The following is a 25544-nucleotide window of genomic DNA, read 5'->3' as shown; positions in this document are numbered from 1 at the left end:
CTATAAAACAACGTGTTCACACTAACGAAACAAACAACGAATTTTAACAAATTGGTTATTTCTTCAGTAATAGGTTATGATTAGTTTTGTGGAAGTACCAACGGATCCATGTTACAGGGTAGTGATTTATATATGCACGACTAATTCTGATTCTGTCTGACAAGGGAGTAAGACGCATCATGAATATCAGTTCTGTCAAACTCGATTCCCTCTATATTCTGCCAAACACAATTACTCCTTGTGAAAGCAGACAGGTATTATCGGTGCTTTACAAAACATGGATTTGTCTCCAAAGACTACACATCGATTCCATTTTGACAGGCCTCTTTATACCGCGCTCTCTATGACTCTAGAGAGACACTGGGGAATATTATTCTGTATCTACCCTGATGTATAGCAGGGTCTGTAAGAACGGCAAGTGAGTGGCATAAACGAAATCAGTATATTTGAGATGTCAGTCCAAGGTTGAATTATGTTCGTTTGAACCCTGAATTGTCAGTATCATGTTACGGTTTGTGGGAAGGAAGCACTCAGAACACCAAGCGATTTCGCTGCTTTCGATATTGAGTGTTTGCGAACCAAAACTCACTGTTGTCATTCTGAACATTTCACGTTTATCCGTTATTTTGCCTTTTACGATCAGTGGGGTCTGTATAATCGAGACTGGTTAATCTCTGACTTTGACATTGTAACTTTCTTAGCATCGACGACAATAGCTGAACATAGACAGCATAAAGCATATATAAAACCAGCATCCAATTCAACGTTAACAGGGGCGGTGGGGTAGCCTAGTGGTTGATGTCGATGTCCCAATAGCTTTTGCTACTGAGTTATATGTATTGCGCCTGTTCAACCAAACCGTATGTTGCATACTTTAACGCAGAGAGTTGGGTTTAGTACCACTCTGTAAAGTCACGATACCTAAAGAAGAATGAAAGCCCGAAATTCTAGATGTCTGCCACTTTTGTGAAACCCTCGACCACGGTATGGTGCCCATCAACTGAAAGACATAATCCGGACAACAGGGATTCGAACATCTATGACCATTAGTTGCCTCAGGGACGCAAGACTACACACTGCATAGGCAACAGAGCCACCCTGTCCCACTGTCAACTTTGAGTGAGTGAGTGAGTGAGTATATTTTTACGCCACTTTTAGCAATATTCCAGCAATATCACGACAGGGGACACAAGAAATGGGCTTCACACATTGTACCCATGTGGGGAATCGAACCCGGGTCTTCGGCGTGACGAGCCAACACTTTAACCACTAGTATAGGCTACCCCACCGCCCCACATGTTCACGAGGGAATGCCAGCAATGTTCACTATAAAAGGCGAGATCTCACTGAGTTGACGATAGGACATGTCTACAGACGCACAGGTGAACGTTACATCAGGCCGTGGGGAGGCAATTGTCTTGGAGGTGGGGTTGGGTGCAGGATGGACGCCAATGATTGTGACTGAGGGGAACTTAAAGCTGTCAGGCACCGAGACCATATCTTGTGTTGTGCCTATTTGCATATGCCATGTTCTTTTGGACTGTTTACCATTATCATACCTTGAAACATTTGGTTTTCCATGCAGTAACATATCATTCGTACCAATAAAGGTTTAACACTTACTTTGTTTGTTGTATGGCTGTCACAAGAACCGTTGCCTTTGAGTATATTAATTCGTAGAGGCACCGATTCACCCTCAAACCTGTAATCTTCCCCTTTCTGTTTTAGGTAAGAACAGCAGTTTGTCCAGATGTCAACTAGGCTTTCTTTATGAAACTGAAGTAAATTTCAAGGTATAGTTATGTCCTTAACATGATAAGTAATTGTGTGCCGCTTTATAAATTAATTAATTAAACCCAAATTCAAAACACGGGTATAATCATTGTCATCAATTTACGGTTATAACTGGCGAAATGTCACTCATCTGTGACTGTCTAATCGTGCACTCAGTGACACGAATAAATGGCATATATTCATTGCAATATATATCCTGACATATTATTTAGTACTTTATGTGTTTAGAAATAACTTCCTAACTTGACCTGCCAGCCAAAATTGTCTCGGCCTCGATGCGAAATTAAAAATTCGACTTATTCAAACGTGTTGCTGTTAACAAAAGAACTTTGCTGCCATTTTATCATCAATTAAAAAGGTGGCTGTATCAGTGTCCCTGTTTCCAAACCATGTGTTCAGTCAAAGCATCATGGTGTCATCTGAATGCAGGCTGTGGTTGTTATACTCGCTCACCATTGTTGACCTCTCAACTGAGCAACACATCTTTTGGCTATCTTCGGCTATTCTCAGCATTCTTCGGCTCCTTTCCGGTTGCATTACAACATGTCTTCATCGAATGTAAACAAGACTAAGCGCCATCGTCTGCTTCATGTTTATCGTATGGCATTTGAATATTATTGCAATCTCCAAAATGTGTTTATTTCCTGCAAATTTTAAAAGGTAACTTTCTCTTTCTCTTGGCGTCTGGCGTTAAGCAACCAAACGATGAAAGTAAGCTCAGTATTGACTACCGTTCAAATGGTTATTTAAATATTCTGCGAAATATTAATCACAGTTCTTTCTTGTAATATTTTTACACTGATATGAACCATATTCGAGTATGTAGGAAAGTGAAGTCACCTTGTATTCAATAATAATATAATGTATTCACTTGTATGGCCATATAACTACCTGCAGATTCTCGTTATATATATTATGTAATATACATTTATTACATCTTATCAATTTATTTACTAAATTAGGTATTCATTCTGGTAGCCCCAAGTAGTTAACTTACTGGGTGTATTGACATACTGTTGGAGCTAACCCCACATGGACTTGTACGATCATCCAAGAGGCAGGCATAACCCATTTCTCTCATCCAAAGGCCTGTGGAAGCCAGGCCCTCGTTCCTCAAAGCCATCGTAGCTCTCCGACTGTCGTAAGTCTATGTTAAAGTATGGGAGTTACGATCATCTTAGCGCTACGACAGTCGTAAGTCTATGTTAAAGTATGGGGGTTTAGTACAGCATACATTCCACATGTGTATTGCTATATTTTCCTTTGGCCCTGTTTAAATGATTTTCACCTCACGTCAGGTGCGATCCAGTTTGTGTAATCTGATAGAGAGGGTGTGATTCGTTTTACTTTAATTTATTAAAATCATTGATGTAAATAGTCCTTGCGATGACGTGGTTACGTAGGCACCTATGCTCTAAGAACACAGCAAATATTTTCGTATCCTTTAATAATATTGCTTTCTCCAATAAGTGCTATCGTCACATCAGTTGCATTATTGCTAAAACTCATAATTGTATTTTTAAAAGCGTTCTTCCTGCACTTCCACTGCACTGGAGTATGTACTTTGCTCAAATAGCACGCTTGTCTATCTCTTTTCCAAGATACATAATTATTACGTCACAGTGGTCAACAGGTCTTACATATACCTCTCCGTGGACCATATTATGAATATGGTTTTCATTTATAGGCATCATCTGAACTTAAGGTTAACGATGTTATGTCCCGAAAATGAACAGCATTAGGTTCTAAGTTAGCAGCACCCAAATAATACTTCTACACGGTCATTCATTTTTCATATATCATCTGATTTTAATATGTTAAAAGATTACAACAGTCGATGACAAAATACACAACTACAGATGAGCATAGTCTCTTTGTATCAGTTTGCTTCTTTCGACACATATTACAAGATTTCAACCATGCTAGAGGTCAAGTGGTCATCTGTCACAGAATAATATTCACCCAGTCTTCACTGAACCACAAAACGACTCAGCCACAAAGACGTCGACGCAATGAAAGTTATCAAAAGTCGTTTCAACTATTAATTACATTTCCCTGACCTCGTCACACATTCCTGTGCTTCTCAGTTTATAGTAATACCATGTTGTGTGTTTATACTGGGTATTGGAACTCGCGTTACTTTCGTGTACATGTAATGATGTGAACATCTTGATCTAGGTAACTCGGACTACCTATCAGAAGACGTCAATCACCGTTGGAGGTCAAAGGTTTAAACTCTTATCGATCAAGTTCCTTACGATGTGTTAATCACGGATTCAATACGCTCGTCCTAGAATTCCCCGAAATTACTGACCAAGAACGGGCCATGAAGTAATTTGATTCCCATCAATACACAAACATCTTTCTTCTCAGCCGCATAAGCACCACTCGTGACCTCTTCCCAACAAAAGCCTCTCATCTCCGGGTTAGATCCTCAGTGATAGCACGGCTTGACTTTAACAATGGTCTTTGGGGTAATGTGACAAAGGATAGTCTTCAGAGGCTTCAGAACACAGCAACACCATCTTCACTGAAGCCTCAAAGTGGATCCATGTAACGCGGGCATTGCCACCAGCCATTCAAAGAATTTGTATTCTGAATTCTGTAAAGGTTACAACAAAATAGGACCAGTGTATCTTTAGAACTGGTTACAACATACATGCAAGCACGGCGTTAATGAATCTAATCTTCAAACCCAGCTGTTCGGCTATTTTGGTCAGCTATTTTACGGATATTGTGTAACGTTGCTGCTGAAAACAACTGTCTCAAGGTGTACAGTCACTTTCATCCTTTAAAATCCGACAAGGTTTCTGGTGAAACATTAGAACTCAAACGACGATTGATGCAAATACTATTAACCTGATTTATGAGGACACTGCAATGTGCTTTCTGATTTGACGGGTGTAATGAGCAGAGGGGTAAAACCATTGATTAAGTCCATAATAAAGTACATGGCTGCTCATATTAAAACCTAGCCCCATATGAGGTTTTACAGTGATCTGATAGCAGGTTTGAATAGGTTTTTCAAAACCAAGAAGATTCTTGATCGATCTTGAAAGGTTTTCAAAAACTAAACATGCAGGGGTTTCTTCGCCTTGAAAGGAACCAACTTTATTATTGGCTGGTGATGATAAGAATCTCTATCAAAGTGATGACTCTAGCTGATTGCGAATAGTTGAAGGTATTATGCCCTACCAGTCTCACCCATCACAAACACACGCGGGGGCAAGTCAAATATTCATTTGGATAAGGACCTTAGGTGAATTCGTTGTGTTAGGTTTAACATGGTTTCTGATATTCATTCTTGGATATGAACAGCTGTAGAGTTTGTTTCAACAAGAGACAGTTAGTTGGTTGTAGAAAATGTGATTATATCAACAAACTGAGTGATGTTTAAAGTAATTGCGTAAGTAAAATGAAATCTCGCGTGGCCCATTATAGTGTGCTGGAACCACAAATGGCCATGCACTTCCTTTCAGTATTAAATTGATCTGTAAGCTTAGGCACAAACGTTGTTTTGGTGTCTCCAAGGACAATTCGGAAACTAGATGAGATGATTGATGATTTTTATACATAAATGGTATATGCAAGGGGGCTCTACATGCACATACATATGTAGACATAACGCGATACACATATGTGGTACGTAGCAAATGCACATATTTGAGAAGACTGTAGATGTTTGTTGTTTAACGTCGCACTCAGCAATATTCCAGCTATATGACGGCTGTTCGTAAATAATCCAGTCTGGACCAGACAACCCAGTGATCAACATCATGAACATCGATCTACGCAATCGGGATACGATGACATGTGTCAACCACGTCAGCGAGCCTGACCAAGCGATCCCGTCGCCTCTTACGACAAGCATGGGCTACTGAAGAGTAATTCTCACCCGGATCTTCACGGGTATGTATATATGTGTTTAGAAGATGCTCATATGGTCTGTGGCAACCCTTGGACAACTATAGCCAACGAGACGTCAAGTCACTTTTATCTTGTTAACACCGTAAGAAAAGATGAGTTATTGGTATCCCGTTATTAAATACGTTTTATTTTAAACGTGTTATATAAGATATCTGATGTCTGTGTGTTAAGGATATCTAATGTAGGTAACGTCTGTGGTTCGGGTCGCGCACCTATGTATTTCTAGAATTAATTAGAGTGCTTGCTAAATCGATTATATGTGACGATAGATACATTACCTCTGTTGCTGCTGTCAGTGTGTCCTCAACCAATGGCCGCCCTTCTCTGATAACTGTCTTCCTTGAAGGGTATAATTCACTATAACACCTGGCCATAGCGCTGCCATCATTACAGCATTCAGTGTTGTTGTAAATAAGATATCTGGTTAGATGGTATATATATGTAATGAGCATGCATTCAGAGTTAGGGTAATGCTGTTCCTTTACAAGGCATTGTCTGCAAATGTCACCCCAGATCCTGGTAAATTCTTTATGTTCAGTCATATGTACCAACCTTCCTGTCCCAAAGGTCATAAAACATCACCTACATACAGCGAATAGCTGGACGGAAAGACGTAAGAAGACTTCTTTCTTAACAAGGTAAGGCTAAGAAGGTCACCAACCTCTGTCCATTACTGAGGTGTTTATCGGGTTTAGTTTTGGATGACTTCAGCTCTTAATAGCGTTATTGTGAGTATGTATGTGTCTGCTACAAGCCTGTCTGTGCGTGCCTGTGTTTATTGTGAGTATGTATGTGTCTGCTACAGGCCTGTCTGTGCGTGCCTGTGTTTATTGTGGGTATGTATGTGTCTGCTACGAGCCTGTCTTTGTGTGCCTGTGTTTATTGTGAGTATGTATGTGTCTGCTACAAGCCTGTCTGTTCGTGCCTGTGCTTATTGTGAGTATGTATGTTCCTGCTACAAGCCTGTCTGTGTGTGCCTGTGTTTATTGTGAGTATGTATGTGTCTGCTACAAGCCTGTCTGTGTGTGCCTGTGTTTATTGTGAGTATGTTTGTGTCTCCTACAAGCCTGTCTATGTGTGCCTGTGTTAATTGTGAGAATGTATGTGTCTGCTACAAGCCTGTCTGTGTGTGCCTGTGTTTATTGGGAGAATGTATCTGTCTGCTACAAGCCTGTCTATGTGTGCCTGTGTTGATTGGGAGAATGTATGTGTCTGCTACAAGCCTGTCTGTGCGTGCCTGTGTTAATTGTGAGAATGTATCTGTCTGCTACAAGCCTGTCTGTGTGTGCCTGTGTTGATTGGGAAAATGTATGTGTCTGCTACAAGTCTGTCTATATGTGCCTGTGTTTATTGTGAGTATGTATGTGTCTGCTACAAGCCAGTCTGTGCCAGTGTTTACTGGGAGTTTGGGTAGGGGCACTAGTAGTCTGTCTCACTGTCCCTGAACCACATTAATTTCCTTACAGCCTAACCCTCCCTGCAATGATAAAGCCCTAAATGAAGCAAGTCTAGATTTCCCGAGGTTCTGAAAATCTGGTCTCCCTGGGGCACCTTTCAATTTAAATGGGTTATTTGTTACAATGAAAAATATTTATATTCAGAGACTAAGCGTTAGTCTTGGGCACTAGTGATTGACCGCAGATTGACCGTCAGAGGTTTCCATTTTTTAACTTTGCGAGATATCCCACTGATAACCAACGTCACGGTTGTCTCCAGTGATATAAGACCTACCTTGTATTATGTCTATTTGAACCACATCGAGCCCAGCACATTCTGGAGTATCATTCTGGGAATACATTCTAATATGACATATACAGACAATGACAAGCGAAGATTTTTTAGATTCGTCCATACCAGCATTGTAGTCATCATATACTCACATTTAGATTGATATTTATGAAAACAACTCGTGTTTTGGGGTGTAACTTTTTCAATCCCGCTGTTAAGCATCCGGTATGCCATTAGGGCAGTATGACGTCAGGCATGTCTTATTTTAGGACACCTAAAAACGTGCCACGGATACCATTTTTTGAAAATCAATGTCAACACACAAAGGCTATTATTAAGTTTGGAAATGGTCCACGTCGGTCTTAAGTTAAACAGCCCTAAAGGTTGAGACACGATTTTAGCTTTAAGTTCACCGCACATAACGTAATTATCCAAGGTGTACCCCATACTGCCAAGAAGGATGCAACTTCTCTTGTAAAAGAAGATGAAGATACACAGCTGGCGATGACGACCTTGAGGCAAGCTTCTGAGATCCAAGTAGTTAACTATTCAGACGGTAGGTATGACGCAAGTGAATCTTTTTCGGGAGGACGTGAGTGGTCTGTGTCACGTACAACTGTCCCTATTTGTGAAGCTCCAGACCTTAACTACCCAAAGTAACGAATAGTACACTTCTTACGAAACGTTGATCTTTCTTTATCTCGAAGTCTGTTGGAAAACTACGTCTCGGAATGTTCCTCGGTCCCCAGCGTATTTCGGTGTCTTACTTATCGCCCGGTCCGTCTATCTTTTTAAATGATAGAGATACAGGACCTGTGTGGTTGAGTAGAGGGCAAGCCAAGAGGGTATTGCGGTGTACGAAGCGCTTTTCCATTTCTACCAATGCTGCCATCGATTGGTCTTCAATGCCAAACGTCTGGTATTATTATCATATGACAGGGATTCCCATGCCTATCTTCCGGAATCCACAGTCAACTCTCCGTTTAGCTCAGATTTCTTATGGTTGCTAGACTATTTCTTGCGAGGTTACTGGCTTCACTAGATGTACGTGGCTCCTACATAGCAAGTATTTGTATTTGTTGGACCGAGTTGCCTCCCCTATGAATGCCAGTATCCTATGATCGTCAATGTGAAACTCAGATTCAACCTGATTGTTATAGTTGGTTCGAAAGCAATGGGTTTCACAAATTTGACAAATGTCTAAGACCAACTTTCCTCCACATAAAGCAAACCCAACTCACTCACTAACTCACTACTGAGGCGAAGGTTCAAATACAACTTTGGAGATTTCTGCAGCGTTTCTTTCATACATACAGTGTGTCTTGTGGGACCATTTGGTGACCATCCTGTCTTTGAATTATTTTCAAGAAGACTATCCAGTTTATGTTGCCTGGAAACACCAAAGGCGTTCAGCTGAAATAGACCATACTGGAAACGTGACCATCGCTGTCAACGTAACAGAGGCAGATCACAAAGAACGTCGTATTGACGCCATGGGCAAAACTAGTCGGCTTCTAAGGACAGTGCTTGTTATGTCTAATGGAAGCATTTACTCGACATTCTGAGTGTTGCGCCACTCCTTTATATTATTTACTCCTATTTACGAATACATCTAGACCTTGATACGCATAATGTTCATTATTCCGGACAATATTCATGTTTCAAATGTAGCTCCGAACCAACTGCTCAGTGGTGGCACCCATTATCCAGATGGACACTGGTTTAGGAGTATATTATTACCTGACTAAAAATGCCCACTATATTTATATAAAGAAAATTAAACTATCTTTGTATGTAATGGATATACATGTATTTTGTTTGCCATGGTTGACAGCGACACTGGTGGGCAGGATACACTCACGTTTCCATGAACACACTGAATCATAGGCTACTATTCCATAGTGCTTCTTAAAGATATGCTCCTGATATAGTGGAAAAAATACAACGCACTTAAGCAATTTTTTTACATTTGTGGACATGTTTAATACGCATGTATTTTCCAAATCGTTTTTCTACTGAAATTTATACAAGCCAGAACGTTTTTTGCAATGTTGAACGTTCTCAATGCTAGTTATGATGACCTCTCTGTGCTATATGTTAGCAAGAGAGAACACGAGAGGCACCACTTGCAGTTTTTAGCCAAATAGACTAAAAAACAAAATCAGCTTCAGCTCTGGTATGTCTTAACAATTAGCTGTTTGTGATAATAGAAAAGACTTCGTGGTATTTTTTCACCCGCATCCGTACATGAGTGGTCATATTCAGATCAACTCACATACACGCTGGCTAACTTAGCCACCACGTGACTTGACGTAAAGACGCTCCGTTGATGCTATTAAATGTAATTTCCTAAATTACAAGCAGCAGGGAAATGCGAGAAAGTAACGACAGCAATTAGGGCTGATGTTGGCTGACGTCTTGAAGCAGGACTGGAGATGAAGAAGCGCTGACGGATACAAATGGATGTGTAAGGACGGTTGCTTGTGCGCAATTACCTAGATGAGCCCCAGCATGATGGGGCACATGCCTGCATGTATCGGCTGTCACAGTCGGCCATGAACGTAAAGCAGAAATACAAGAGAGGCAAAATCATTTTAATAGGGGCGTTTAAGCTATTCGAGAACATGAGATCAAAGATTTGCTTGCCAACAAGAGCACATACCTGTGTAATCACGTCATCGCAATAGGTCACGAATGTCCCATTACGGCCTCCGTGGGCTATTCATGTTAACATGCAACATAGGATCTCAGTGGACGAGCACGACAATAACCTTTAGTTTAGTGAAGACTATTTAGAAAAAAATAAAATATAAATAAATAAAATAAATAAATAAATAAATAAATAAATAAATAAATAAATAAATAAATAAATAAATAAATAAATAAATAAATAAATAAATAAATAATACTTAAACAAACAATCATACAAATAAATAGATAATTAAATAAACGGCCTGCAATAACAGTAGTGCGGACGGAACCACCGCCAAAGAAGCACAAAAAATATATAATTACGATTATCAAAATTATATTGACATTTTAATAATTAAAATTTGAAGATGTATATTTGTTAATCGTTAATAAATACGTTGTGTTTCTTAATGTTGCTTGTACCTGCCTTTTTCTATTATGGAAGGACCTGTTTTTTTCTGGACACATGTTCTATGTAAATATGGATCGCCGGAGAAGATCACCATTCCTTGTTCTTCCGACTGCCTGATTCCTCATCATTCCTGATTTCACATCTCATGTGCGAAAATGTTTTTCTCACTGACTATGATAATCAAGACGCTTCTCCTTATTAATCAGTAAAGTAAGTATCTCTCGGGAGGGTCCCCACGTGTCATCTCGGGGGTCGCATGCACTGTATCACAGAGCTTCATAAACATTCTGGCACGGTGATAACGGTGAGTGGGAACAATTACATTATTTGGTAGTGCGATTTTCCAGCGCCTTTCATTTCCAAATGGATCCTTTTGAATTTGACCTAATGGGTCAATCCCTTTGCACCTTTACAAATGATAAAAGTATATTAATTAGAAAACACATATTTCAGATTTGCTCCGGCACTCTGATTCTACATCCCGATTACACAAGCGTTGGATGTCACGTGAATGAAGTCACGTTCCTACCGGAGAAGGTAAATGAATCATTCCTACAGGTTCGGTGTATGAAGATGAAAAAGAAAATTAACGTTATCATTTCTTTCACAACTTTTTCATAGTAATATAGTCCTGACGATCAAGAACTCCTTACCCTGATCCGCTAATGCGATCAGCTAACAGTTACATAGTCACTTTTATGACCGTTCAACATCCTCAACGTCATCTGCTAGTCGTGCTTTTGAATCCTCAGCTGATGTAAGTTTAGACTGTAAAGTTCATGGCATTATAGACGGATTTGTAATCGTTACTCTTTAGAAAAGCAATCTGGCTGATCTGACTGTTTACGTCTTAATGGTTCATGTGACGTCACGTTGTTGTGCCCACTGTCCGTACTTCAGATTACCCGAGACAACTGTTAGAATCAAGGTCAACCAATGAAAACAAGCACAGAGCAACCAAACAATGGAATATGTGGACACCACACAATCTGCAAATTTGACAATCCCTATACAGTTTGTATTGTTGTGTGTAAAACCCGCCATATACGTATTCATTCCGTTTGAAGCTATCTGCTTCATTTTATGCTGATTTTCCGTGTATGGTTCCATAAAGTTTTATACATATTCCGTAGTTCACTTGCTTTCTGCTGCTGTTCTACTGTGGGTCCCTTGCTGTTACATACATTTCAGTTACCAATACTTCCTGGTACCAATATACCCATTGAGAGCTTTGATTCCTGCGTGCGGCGATAAACAACATGTACATAATGTAAGATAAAGGTCACTCCCCGAGACGGAGACAAAACCAAGCTGACCAAGCTGTTTCGACACATCAAGACATGATTTGAACTGTGTGCCATGTCTCAGATACTATCACTCTCGCGCCATTACACCAGCTATTACGAGATTCTGACATGGCCCTGAGACAATAGCTTGTATTGCGTCGCCTTGGAGTGGAACTATATTGGCCCTGAGACAATAGCTTGTATTGCGTCGCCTTGGAGGGGAACTATATTGGCCCTGAGACAATAGCTTGTATTGCGTCGCCTTGGAGGGGAACTATATTGGCTCTGAGACAATAGCTTGTATTGCGTCGCCTTGGAGTGGAACTATATTGGCCCTTTGACAATAGCTTGTATTGCGTCGCCTTGGAGGGGAACTATATTGGCTCTGAGACAATAGCTTGTATTGCGTCGCCTTGGAGTGGAACTATATTGGCTCTCATTTTCTGTATATCTGCAAACATCATATCCATCGTCATGAATTCCAGCGTCCTTTAATATGCTCTTTGAAAAACGTACATGAGCTCCACCATTGTTGTTTAGATTTCCGCAAGTCATGTTATTTAATCCAAACTCATACATGTCTTAAAACAGGATGAAGTCAATGTAAAATATTCCGCCCTTGGGGTTTTAAAGAATCACTCATGAGATATGGATTGTGGGTTTTGTATCCTAACACAAGAAAATGTTTTGCATGTTCCGAAGAAAATGTATTGATCATGATACCAGCCAAGGTCCTGAAGTTTCCTAGTTTTGTGGCACTATCGCTGACCGCTGACCAAAAATACAGTGACCCACAGGATTTATGAGCGTGTTATGGGTTTACACGAGGCCGATATGAACACAGGACTCCATCCCATAAACCATCTGTTTGTTTTCCCAAGACCTCCAGACAAAACAGTGGGTTACAGGCATTGTTATTCAAATCCTTATTTATGCTTTCACGAACGGTTAATACCAACGCTGCAAGGTTGTATTTGAAAATAATAGTAATGGTAATTTGCAGCCACTGTTAAAGTTCTTAGAGGAAAGATCAATTTTATACTTTGTTTTGCAGAAGGAGTGAGTGAGTTTAGTTTTACGGCGCACTCTGCAATATTCCAGCTATATGGCGGCGGTCTGTAAATAATCGAGTCTGGACCAGACAATCCAGTGATCAACAGCATGAGCATCGATCTGCGCAAATGTACAGAAGGAACCAAAGGCAAAATAAGCGACAAAATATTTTCCGTAATATGTAAAAACCTTACAGTACAATGTTCATTTGATTCACAGGGACTATGCGTTATCTGCATTCTTACATTTAAAAATAGGGTGAACATGGTCTGAATAACGATAGGAAATAACTGCAAATTATGTAGGTTTCGAGTCACAGAAATAACCATCTATCTGAGTTACTCTCATGGACCAGTTTAAAATTTTCATGAATACAACTGTATGGATGTAGTCTGTTTCAAATGTTGGACATTCCCGATGTTGGTTACATGAGAGTAAATCGTAGTGGATTCAGAAACTCTGACTCATACAATTATCTAATTTGAAAGTTTCACCGTATCGTCAATCGTGTTCATTGGAAAAGTCCCATGACTTGTGACATGTAATTTTCATTTAAATAAGCTGACAAGTTGTTAGGAGCAGCTATTTTCTTACATGATCTTAAATAATATCCAAAGAGCTAATCTATTAGAATCACACCGTATACTTGACCTGCCTCTGCGTGTGTTATGACGGGCGCCAGCGGTGGGGGCAGGATACGCTCATGTTATGGTCGGAATCGGATTAGTGATACGTTTTCTTATAGAGGTGGAAAGGGTTTTGTTGTGTTATGTGTTGTGTGAACGTTTAGGAGACTGTAAACACATATATGTCACTACAATAATGATTAACATTCAGTTATTGATAAATATACAATCTTGACTGATTCGTTTGCCTCTGCGTATATATCTTGACTGTTTCGTTTGCCTCTGGGTATATATCTTGACTGTTTTTTTTGCCTCTGAGTATATATCTTGACTGTTTCGTTTGCCTCTGGGTATATATCTTGACTGTTTCTTTTGTCTCTGGGTATATATCTTACGTAAAGCCTGTTGTTGCGTTTTCTATTTCCACGACCATATTGTTGGCTTCACTGCCACGTGTTGTGTATATGTACATGGGTATATGTACAGCCTATACGGTGCCTCGACCTGTATCCTCGAACCCGAGGCTTAATCGTGTAAACTTCCGTAACTTCATGAGCGACTGAGGCCTGTAGTTGTAAAGTGGCGTCCCTGAGACAGGAAAGTATCGTTCACATACTGCTCGGTTATTGAGGGGGAAGCGTATATACTGAAGGAACCTGACCAGTTCAGCAGCATCAGTTTATATCACCATGTATGTTTAAATACGCCAGATACGTCTGTCTCTGAGTGAAGTGAGATTGGGTGACTGAGTGAGTGAGATTGGGTGATGGATTGGGTGAGTGAGATTGGGTGATTGAGTGAGTGTGTGAGTGAGTGAGTTTATCATCTTTATCGTTTGAGGGGGCACGGATTTTCCAGTCGTTTCTATAGCGTTTGAAGGATGGTAAAAACCTAAGATCATAGTTCCGGTTTCCCCGAATATATTTCCAGGTTTGCTAGCACCAAACCCGTGCCCGTGGATTTCCCCAGCGTGGAGAGCCTATGACACCGGCAGGAGAGCCTGTAACACTGGCAGGAGAGCCTGTGACACCGGCAGACCGGCAGGAGAATCTGTGACACCGGCAGGAGAACCTGTAAGACCGGCAGGAGAATCTGTGACACCGGCAGGAGAACCTGTAAGACCGGCAGACCGACAGGAGAGCCTGTGACACCGGCAGGAGAACCTGTAAGACCGGCAGACCGTCAGGAGAGCCTGTGACACCGGCAGGTGAACCTGTAAGACCGGCAGACCGACAGGAGAGCCTGTGACACCGGCAGGAGAACCTGTAAGACCGGTAGGCCGACAGGAGAGCCTGTGACACCGGCAGGTGAACCTGTAAGACCGGCAGACCGACAGGAGAGCCTGTGACACCGGCAGGAGAACCTGTAAGACCGGCAGACCGTCAGGAGAGCCTGTGACACCGGCAGGTGAAACTGTAAGACCGACAGACCGACAGGAGAGCCTGTGACACCGGCAGGAGAACCTGTAAGACCGGCAGACCGTCAGGAGAGCCTGTGACACCGGCAGGTGAACCTGTAAGACCGGCAGACCGTCAGGAGAGCCTGTGACACTGGCAGGAGAACCTGTAAGACCGGCAGATTGACAGGAGAGCCTGTGACACCGGCAGGAGAACCTGTAAGACCGGCAGACCGGCAGGAGAGCCTGTGACACCGGCAGGAGAACCTGTAAGACCGGCAGACCGGCAGGAGAACCTGTAAGACCAGCAGACCGACAGGAGAGCCTGTGACACCGGCAGGAGAACCTGTAAGACCGGCAGATCGGCAGGAGAGCCTGTGACACCGGCAGGTGAACCTGTAAGACTAGCAGACCGACAGGAGAGCCTGTGACACCTGCAGACCGAAAGGAGAGCCTGTAAGACCGGCAGACCGACAGGAGAGCCTGTGAGACCAGCAGACCGGCAGGAAAATCTGAGACAAGCATACCGGTAGGAGAACCTGTAAGACCAGCAGACCGACAGGAGAGCCTGTGACACGGGTAGGTGAACCTGTAAGACCGGCAGACCGTCAGGAGAGCCTGTGACACCGGCAGGTGAACCTGTAAGACCGGCAGACCGTCAGGAGAGCCTGTGACACCGGCAGGAGAACCTGTAAGACCGGCAGATTGACAGGAGAGCCTGTGACACCGGCAGGAGAACCTGTAAGACCGGCAGACCGGCAGGAGAGCCTGTGACACCGGCAGGAGAACCTGTAAGACCGGCAGACCGGCAGGAGAACCTGTAAGACCAGCAGACCGACAGGAGAGCCTGTGACACCGGCAGGAGAACCTGTAAGACCGGCAGATCGGCAGGAGAGCCTGTGACACCGGCAGGTGAACCTGTAAGACTAGCAGACCGAAAGGAGAGCCTGTAAGACCGGCAGACCGACAGGAGAGCCTGTGAGACCAGCAGACCGGCAGGAAAATCTGAGACAAGCATACCGGTAGGAGAACCTGTAAGACCAGCAGACCGACAGGAGAGCCTGTGACACGGGTAGGTGAACCTGTAAGACCGGCAGACCGTCAGGAGAGCCTGTGACACCGGCGGGTGAACCTGTAAGACCGGCAGACCGTCAGGAGAGCCTGTGACACCGGCAGGAGAACCTGTAAGACCGACAGACCTACAGGAGAGCCTGTGACACCGGCAGGAGAACCTGTAAGACCGGCAGACCGACAGGAGAGCCTGTGACACCGGCAGGAGAACCTGTAAGACCGACAGACCTACAGGAGAGCCTGTGACACCGGCAGAAGAACTTTTAAGACCGGCAGACCAGCAATAGAGCCCGTGACACCGGCAGGAGAACCTGTAAGACCGGCAGACAGGGAGCAGAGCCTGTGACGCCGGCAGGAGAACCTGTGAAACCAGCAGACCAACAGGAGAGCCTGTGACACCGGCAGCAGAATCTGTAAGGCCGGCAGGAGAATCTGTGACACCGGCAGGAAAACCTGTGAGACCAGCAGACCGGCAGGAGAGCACGTGACACCGACAGGAGAACCTGTAAGTCCGGCAAACCGGCAGGAGAGCCTGTGACACCGGCAGACCGTCAGGAGAGCCTGTGACACCGACAGGAGAACCTGTGAGACCAGCAGACCGGTAGGAAAAGCTATGAGACCGGCAAGAGAACCCATGAGACCGGAAGGGGAACCGATGAGACCGACAGGAGAACCTGTGAGATTGGCAGGAGAACCTGTGAGACCAGCAGGAGAACCTGTGACACCGGCAAGAGAACATGTGACACCGGCAGGAGAACCTGTAAGACCGGCAGATCGGCAGGAGAGCCCGTGACACCGGCAGGAGAACCTGTAAGACCGGCAGACCGACAGGAGAACGTATGAGACCGACAGGAGAACTTTTAAGACCGGCAGACCGGCAGGAGAGCCCGTGACACCGGTAGGAGAACCTGTAAGACCGGCAGACCGGAGGCTGAGCCTGTGCCGCCGGCAGGAGAACCTGTGAAACCAGCAGACCGACAGGAGAGCCCGTGACACTGGCAGGAGGACCTGTAAGATCGGCAGGAGAGCTTGTGACACCGGCAGGAAAATCTGTAAGACCGGCAGACCGGAAGGAGAACCTGTAAGACCGGCAGACCGACAGGAGAGCCCGTGACACCGGCAGGAGAACCTGTAAGACCGGTAGACCGACAGGAGAAAGTATGAGACCGACAGGAGAACTTTTAGGACCGGCAGATCGGCAGGAGAGCCTGTGACACCGGCAGGTGAACCTGTAAGAGCAGCAGACCGGCAGGAGAGCCTGTGACACCTGCAGACCGAAAGGAGAGCCTGTAAGACCGGCAGACCGACAGGAGAGCCTGTGAGACCAGCAGACCGGCAGGAAAATCTGAGACCAGCATACCGGTAGGAGAACCTGTAAGACCAGCAGACCGACAGGAGAGCCTGTGACACGGGTAGGTGAACCTGTAAGACCGGCAGACCGGCAGGAGAGCCTGTGACACCTGCAGACCGAAAGGAGAGCCTGTGACACCGGCAGGAGAACCTGGAGAGCCCGGACACCGGCAGGAGAACCTGTAAGACCGGCAGACCGACAGGAGAGCCTGTGACACCGGCAGGAGAACCTGTAAGACCAGCACACCGGCAGGAGAGCCTGGGAAACCAGCAGGAGAACCCGTGACACCGGCAGGAGAACATGTGACACCGGCAGGAGAACCTGTAAGACCGGCAGACCGGCAGGAGAGCCCGTGACACCGTTAGGAGAACCTGTAAGACCAGCAGACCGGGGGCTGAGCCTGTGGCACCGGCAGGAGAACCTGTGAAACCAGCAGACCGACAGGAGAGCCCGTGACACCGGCAGGAGAACCTGTAAGATCGGCAGGAGAGCTTGTGACACCGGCAGGAGAACCTGTAAGACCGGCAGATCGGCAGGAGAGCCTGTGACACCGGCAGACCGACAGGAGAGCCTGTGACACCGGCAGGAGAACCTGTGAGACCAGCAGACCGGCAGGAGAGCCTGTGACACCGGCAGGTGAACCTGTGAGACCAGCAGACCGGTAGGAAAACCCATGAGACCGGCAGGAGAACCTGTGAGACTGACAGGAGAGACCGGCAGGAGAACCTGTGAGACTGACAGGAGAACCTGTGAGATTGGCAGGAGAACCCGTGGGACCGGCAGGAGAACATGTGAGACCGACAGGAGAACCTGTGAGATTGGCAGGAGAACCTATGAGACCTGTTGTTTCAGCAAACGTGATATAACTCTTGTGACGTTCAAGGCAGCGTTAAGCAGTTGATGAACAGTAGAGCTTTACAGTAAATTGGATAATTTCTTCCCTTTCTTCACTGCTACTATAAGCCATATTGAAGAGCTGTACTGTCACCGGTCTGTATTATCAAGAACATAAAAAGTCCCACTTAATATCGCTATTATATTATAGTTATTTTTTTTATTACCACTTCGGTCCATGTCTTCAGCCCACTTAACACAAATGCACTTGCAATCTTCAAAGACGAGACAGGATGGCGTACAGGGATAATTTCTTCTCAACTCTCCAAAACTATTCATAATAAGGTTGTATATTTTTAATAAGCTGAAAACGCCAGTCAAAGAACGGGTCAATACCTACTTCATTATGTGTTGTATCGCTGTGTCTCCGAGCTTGTTATGTTCTCTCATTTCATGAGGTAGTCATATAGGTGTTCACATGATACAGATGAATTCTAGATGAACATATTCCCTGAACACTTCATGCTCATAAACTTCTGATACAAGTGGGATTTATCTTCGTTAGATAGTTAAACAGTGTAGTGGTTTGATTTGAAATGGTCATTGGCATCTTTGTCTAGTTTCTGCACAGGAAACAAACGGCTTTAAAAGCTGACCTGTCAAGGCTGTTATAACTCAAAGCGTCAACTCAGCAGAGTAGTCCGTCTCAACTATCTGCCGATACTCAAATATCAGGCGCAAACACAAATTAGACAAGAAAAGTAAAATATGGATTATTGAACATGGGTGATGACACCAGGTGTCTCTTTAAGCGTGGGGGGTGGGGTGGTCTAGTGGTTAAGGCGTTCGCTCGTCATGCCGAAGGCCCGGGATCGATTTCCCACATTGGTACAATGTGTAAAACCAATTTCTGGTGTCCCCCGCCGTGATAGTGCTGGAGCGGCGTAAAACCATACTCACTCACTCCTTAAACGTACGCATGTCATGGTCTACGGGTGAACCCGTCACTCTCGTAATATTTATTATTTAAGGAAGGGCAGTTTGTTTTCTGAGTGAACAATATTCTAGCCACATGTGACAGTCTGTGAACAACGGAGCCTGAGCAATCCAGGGGTTGATAGTATGAACATCGACCTAACAAGTCTGACCGCCCGATGCATGAACGCAAATACAAGCGGTAATGGTTGTGAAAGTTCTTTTGTATTTGCAAAACACTCTAAATATTAAGAGACCACCCCGTGGTGCGGTAGATAGAGCATCTGAGAGCACAACTTCGGTGGTTGGATCCCCGGCCACGTCGTATTTAAGGAAGTTTACTGAAGACCGAACGTGTTACACTCAGCATTAAGGGGACTAAACAATGGCAGTTTTGTTGGGAGTCAGTACACAGTGTCAATGCTAGGTACCCATGGTAAACTGCGGCGTTGTATCTGATTGGGATGACATTTAAGACCGGGATTGGGCATAACTAGTACAAGCAATCGCGTACCTCATATACCCTCAGCGCACCCAAAATATTGATCACATCTTATACCCTTACACCTGTCAAAGTAATACTGGTAATGCACCTACAATACGTGGTCGACGAAGACGTGAATGTTGTTTATCGCTGCAGTTAGCAGTATTCCAAGTTACCAAGTGACAAAATACAGAACCCAGTCTTGACTATCCTCTGAAACAAAAGGTTCGTTAACAACATATTTTTCCTGAAACATTGGTTCTGAATGTTGGTAAAACAAAGTGACATGGCAACTCCTTCAAATACAACGTTGACGACAGAGAATAATCAGTCTCGATTATCTTCCAAGACAGATTCCGCGGAGAGTAAAGGCCGAATGCTGCTTCTGTTGTAATAAGAGATTGATGGATGTCAAACAAAACATTATAATCTTTGATTTAAATTCCAGATTACCGGATCCTTGCGCTCCTAAGGGAAGTAACACTGCACATTCAGTTTTAGTGCCTAAGACGATCGCGTTCCACCTATCGACAAGGTTATACGAGAAATATAGAAAGTGTATCTCAACATCTTTACATAAATCAAGCAGAATCAGGTCGAATAATAGCTACAAAAGTATTTCCATGGTCACAAGAAAATCTCTCGTAAACGTATCGTAATCCTTTGTTTATGAATCGCAATCGAATTTCAAGAAATAGGATATTCAGCGAAGAGCAGTTCAGAACACAAACCCGCAAAGTGTTTTTCTCTCTGCAATAATGTAACAATAAGATTTTCTTTGGGTATGTAAAGATGATTCAGGTTTCAGATCAGCAGTAGCTAAAGGTAAATGAACACATCTGTAGGAAACTTACCTTGGCAAATGAACATGAAACATAATGTTCTGAGAAGCTGGCTTGATACTGTATCCATGGTTCCTGAAGCTATATAAAGCAGTGTCAAATCCTGATAATTTACATCTGTTTCTGGGAAATGTCCTGAAAGGTTTCAAATGAGGAAACTTCCACTAAGTCCAGGTACTGTTGACCCGTGTCCAGACATAGCCTGGCCACTCCTATCGACGACCAAACAGTGATGACAAATCAGCTGATGAGCTATCCAAACGGTCCCGCTTGCCTACCGCCATAAATACAGCCGGAGTTGAGGGCACATTTATACCTGTCCTAAACTGGAGAAAACAACACGGAAACGAGGCTGTGACGTCACTTTGGCATGACCATAAATATCACTATCCACCAGACGCCCGAACAGCAAACAAACGTCTGAGGTATACACAGCCATCTGACAATGTACAGGCTGGCGTTCTCCGGCTTAGCCGCAGCGCTGGCACCAATAACCACGCCGTTGAGAGTCTACACAGCCCCTCAGGTGGCCTATCATCACAAGAGACAATATCCCACTCTACCGCGGCCCTGACAGTCCCGTGACAGCTTAATGGTACCATGTTTAGAGAGCTATTTATATGAAATTAGCGCTACGTTTTACTTTTGTTTCTTAAGTTATAAATGTCATTTCTGAACAAACTCCCTGCAACAACTCGACCTTTCTCGTCTGTCCCCTGGTTGTGTAATGTCATTCATGGATGAATATGTGTCTGGTTTGAAAGACAAATGGCATGTATATCAAAGTATCGACTAGTATGTAATTGCTGGTCAAGGCCGTGATGGTGGATGATTTGATGGACGAAAGGGATACTCAAGCTGACATGATAGGCTATCATACATCGTGTTTGTGTAGAGGCCATATTGATCCGACACGTACAAGTTAGAGTTCTGTCAATGTTCAGTTCATATGATGCATATGTTCGTGGAAAACAAACCCACGAATCCCTCCTTTGTTTGGTTTGTTAGCAAGCGTTGCTGTAATCACAGAGATTGGTCAATATAGGGGCAGTTTCTGTCTGGACACGAGCTGATTCGGGCGTTATGTTATTTGATCGTTTTGTATGAATGAGTTTGTGACAGTGGTGGCGTGTGGGTATGTGATGGAAGTTGTGTGCTGGCGATTAGGTGCCTGGCTCTGACGGTGTGGGTTCGAATCACCCGGATGGGACTCAAGCTAATAAAAAGTACTAGAATCTGAACTTTACTGAGAAAGTGTAATCCCAAATATAGCATGTGTTACATACTGCGTCTATATTTACATCCAGGCCAATGGTTGTATGGCAGTAAAGCGTTTTGGGATAGACAAGTGTGAGTGAGTGATGTAGAGAAACTATGACCTGTATTGATGAGTGTGATAATGTCCATAGTCCTGTGTCAGTTGGTCCTCGCTGAATAGAGTGTCTGTGTTTAGTATATTTTCAATTTGGGTGTCTGATGTATATGAAATGTCATGTCAGAAAGCTGAACCAACCATCACTTAACACATGCATTTTCACAGTCACCCAAGGTAAGCTTTATCCCAATGCCAATTAGTTCGCATAGAAACCACACAACAAGCAATTTAGCGACAACTAAGCGTCAATTGACACATTATACGCAAGGAAAAAATGAAAGAGAAAAAATCAACATCAGTTTTATTGAGAAATGTTAGGATAGTGTTTAATGCCGGCCTGTGTTCGCTAGCCTCCATGTTGACATCTGATTCTTCACACGATCGACCAACCTCTCTTTCCCTGCTACTGTCGACGCTGTATTCACTGGGCTAATATTGATATGGACGAATATGTACGAGGTCTTTGAGCCAACTTTGAACTTTTTCTGTCTGATGATGAATGCTTGTAATGTTCCACAAACTACAAACTACTTTCGTCTGAAAGTGAGGTCACCACTATGACGTCAGGTCACGTGATGACAAGGCAGATCATTATATCTCGGTAGTTTCCGGAATACGGGCAGGTTTTCTGTTATCACTTCAATCTAATGTTTAGTTACTTTTGGTGAAGAATTGTACGTTTTAAGTCTGTGTTCGCATTTGAACACGGATAACAATTTGTCCATATCAAACTTCCTGCGACGTTGATGACTGTGACATTACATGTTTCTTTAGTTCTGGTGTACTGGACGATATGTCTGTATAGTCTGATCAGTTGCCTATATGAAGACCGCCTCCGTGGTGTAGTGGTTAGAGCGTCCGCCCGGAGTGCGGAAGGTCGTGGGTTCGATCCCCGACCGCGTCATACCAAAACAAGTTAAAATATGGTACTTGTTGGTCCCTGCCTGACGCTCGGCATGAATGGGTACAACAAGGACTGGTCGGCTCGGAGTCAGTATAATGTGTCTGAGTGGGGTATTCATGCTTCACTGCGGCATGGTATCTCAGTGGGTTAGCACTATAAAACCAGTTTCAGTCTGGGCTAGTACAAGCAGCCCCGCATACACATACACACGCATGCAGGTCGTCATATGAGCGAAATATTCTCAAGCACGACGTTAAACCCAATTCCACCACCACCACCACCTATATGGACAATGTGATAAATATGTTCATAAACGTAAAAAATAGTCTGCGCAAATTGGTGTCTGTTAAACAGGTTTCCGATTGAGATATATTGTATGTTGTCACCATCTATCAGGCTTATCTCTGATCCTGTAACGTATATAGAAGCGTCAAAACCCTTTCCATATCCAAAGGAAATCTCTGCTGAAAGCAAAGTGACAATATCATGAGTATATATTTGTTTCAGCAGCATTACAGCTGTATGATGTTGTTTGTAAACAAATCGAGTCTGGAGTCGAGTTCTCGAAAAGGTGAGCGTATCCTGCCCCACCGGTGTCAAACGTCATAAACATATTCGACGTCTAGTCATTTGTTCACCTAAAATAATTCGGGACAAGTCAAAATAGGGAATTGCATCGAACATAATTTTTGTCACTGATGCAAGAAATTGCATTGCAATATGTTGTGAGAGGTTGTCACACTGTTTGATTTTGAGAATAGCGATCCTTGGCACATAATAACCTCTGTGTTCAAACAGGAAGGATTTAGATGTCACATTTGCTAAAAATGACAGGAAGGTATTGACTGACGTTTCACAAAACGTGGCAAACACCAAGCCCACTCCTCATCCTTCCTTATCATAAATCTGATACTATGATACTATGAGGACTTAGGGGTTTTTCTCACAGCAAATGTTTGTCATCAAATAAGGTAGCCCAACGGTTATTAATAGCTCAATGAGAGGGCACTCGGTTTCCATTCTGGGCACCCTGGCCAGTATACAACGTGGGTGATAAGTACTGCACTATGTGTGTGTTTGATCCAAGAGCTATATGTACACTGTAGATAGTGAAGTTAATGTAAAAGTTTCCCATTATTTAGCAGTGACGTGTAACATGTTTGTCATTGTCTACAATGTGTCCAACGTGGCAATGTATCCTTTAAAGAAGTAATGTCTTGCATGCTAATGAAATGCACCTTTTTACCAAACAGACTACTGAGACTCGTCTTTTGCATTAATATTAGAAGACAAGTGAAATAAAGAAACCACACATCTTCCTTGACAGCTCCGTGCTCTTACAGCTGTTCAGTGTCAGGATCAGTGGACACAAGTCACAGTCTGTTTTGTGATAGTACGTCTCTGCAGCCCCATGTCAGATATATTTAATGAGATCTGATGTTAATGTTCTTTCCATTAGGGAGATTGAAGCAATGAATCCATACATATCTGTTTTCAGGAATCACTCTTTTTGTGTGTTGCTTCACGGATACATATTCTTGGATTACAAAATACAATACAAAACAACTCACAACCGTCAAAATTCTTTCAGAAACTGTTGGTGCCATTTGTGATAACAGGCGCCGCCATCTAACCCAACTCTCATCCAGGATCAAGATGGCGGACATTCAACATCGGAACTTACTTCATTCAATATCAGACCGGATGTGCCGCCACATCAGGCCGCCATCTTGGAGATCACCCACGGTGACCGGGCCGCCATTCCTCGTGTTCCGGTGCTTCCGGTTCCGGTGGGTGCGCACGCATCGCGATGACGTCACGACCGGTTCCGGTGGGTGCGCGCGCATGACGATGACGTCACCTCCGGGCCAAGATGGCGGACGCGTTTCAAGATGGCGACCCATCCGGTGGGATCGCGTGAGATCTCGCGGGATCTCGTGGATTCTCGCGGGATCTCGCGAGCGTAGACGCCTTTCAAGATGGCGGAACGGACGAGCGGCGGACGGGACGGGACGGAGAGGGAAGGGAAGGGAAGGAGAGGAAAGGAGAGGGAAGGAGGGAGAGAGGGGGTGAGGCGGACACGATGGCGTGGCTAGACAAGTGTTAGTGTGTGTGTGTGGTTAAAACAACATTGGATGTAGCATTCTTTCGAGCCAGGTGGGTGGCCCTGAAAAGGGCCGTTGGTATGTGAATCAGTCAGCCAGGTTAGCATTCACAAAGGAGCTGGAGACCCCGAAAAATAAATTTTCCGGGGCACACATCATCGTGTTGTTGCTGCCCTCTCTTGATGATGCCTTCCCCACAGTAGAGGCATATGTAGAAGGCAGCTCCTGGCACGACATCAAAGCGATTTGAAGGATACGCTTTAAAACAGGTAGGGCAGATAATGAGTCGCCATTGGGATGACCATTTTGGTAATGTTGTTGTTGTTGTTGTTGGTGGTGGTGGTGGCGCTACCGTGTCTCCTGTCGTAGGTGGTGGTGGTGGCGCTACCTTGTCTCCTGTCGTAGGTGGTGGTGGTGGTGAGGCTGCCGTTGTTTCTGTCTCTTTCCTTTTGATGTCAGCCTTCCCTTGTAAGGTAGGGCTGCATCGTAAGCATTGCCGTCTACCACAATTTTTCCTGTATGGCGTCGGTCGCATGACTTCTACTTTTCTTGTATTCATGTTGCATGAAGATAGCTCTCACTGACCCATGCTGGAGTTTATATATGGGCGACCAGACAGCGATGACGTGTCGTCGATGACGTGGTATCGATGACGTGGTATCGATGACGTCATGGTCGCGCGTGAGGGTA

At 44.0% G+C, this 25544-nt stretch overlaps 1 protein-coding gene across 2 annotated transcripts in view; it reads right to left on the bottom strand.

Annotated features, from left to right (window-relative positions):
• Positions 1 to 20773, bottom strand: part of LOC124269238 — a 59354-nt gene extending 38581 nt beyond the window's left edge. For both annotated transcript variants that reach the window (XR_006896467.1, XM_046704257.1), the window contains exon 1: positions 20483 to 20773. Coding sequence is in view for 1 of the 2 variants with exons in the window: in XM_046704257.1 (XP_046560213.1) it covers positions 20483 to 20540 (58 nt within the window). In the remaining variant the exon portion in view is untranslated. The remainder of the gene's footprint in view (positions 1 to 20482) is intronic.
• Positions 20774 to 25544: the final 4771 nt, after the last annotated feature.

Source organism: Haliotis rubra, unplaced genomic scaffold, assembly GCF_003918875.1.
Source record: "Haliotis rubra isolate DU_JTF1 unplaced genomic scaffold, ASM391887v1 Scf143, whole genome shotgun sequence".
In the NCBI taxonomy this organism is placed as follows: domain Eukaryota; kingdom Metazoa; phylum Mollusca; class Gastropoda; order Lepetellida; family Haliotidae; genus Haliotis; species Haliotis rubra.
Note: the sequence above shows the minus strand (reverse complement) of the source record. Positions and strands in the feature narration are given on the sequence as shown.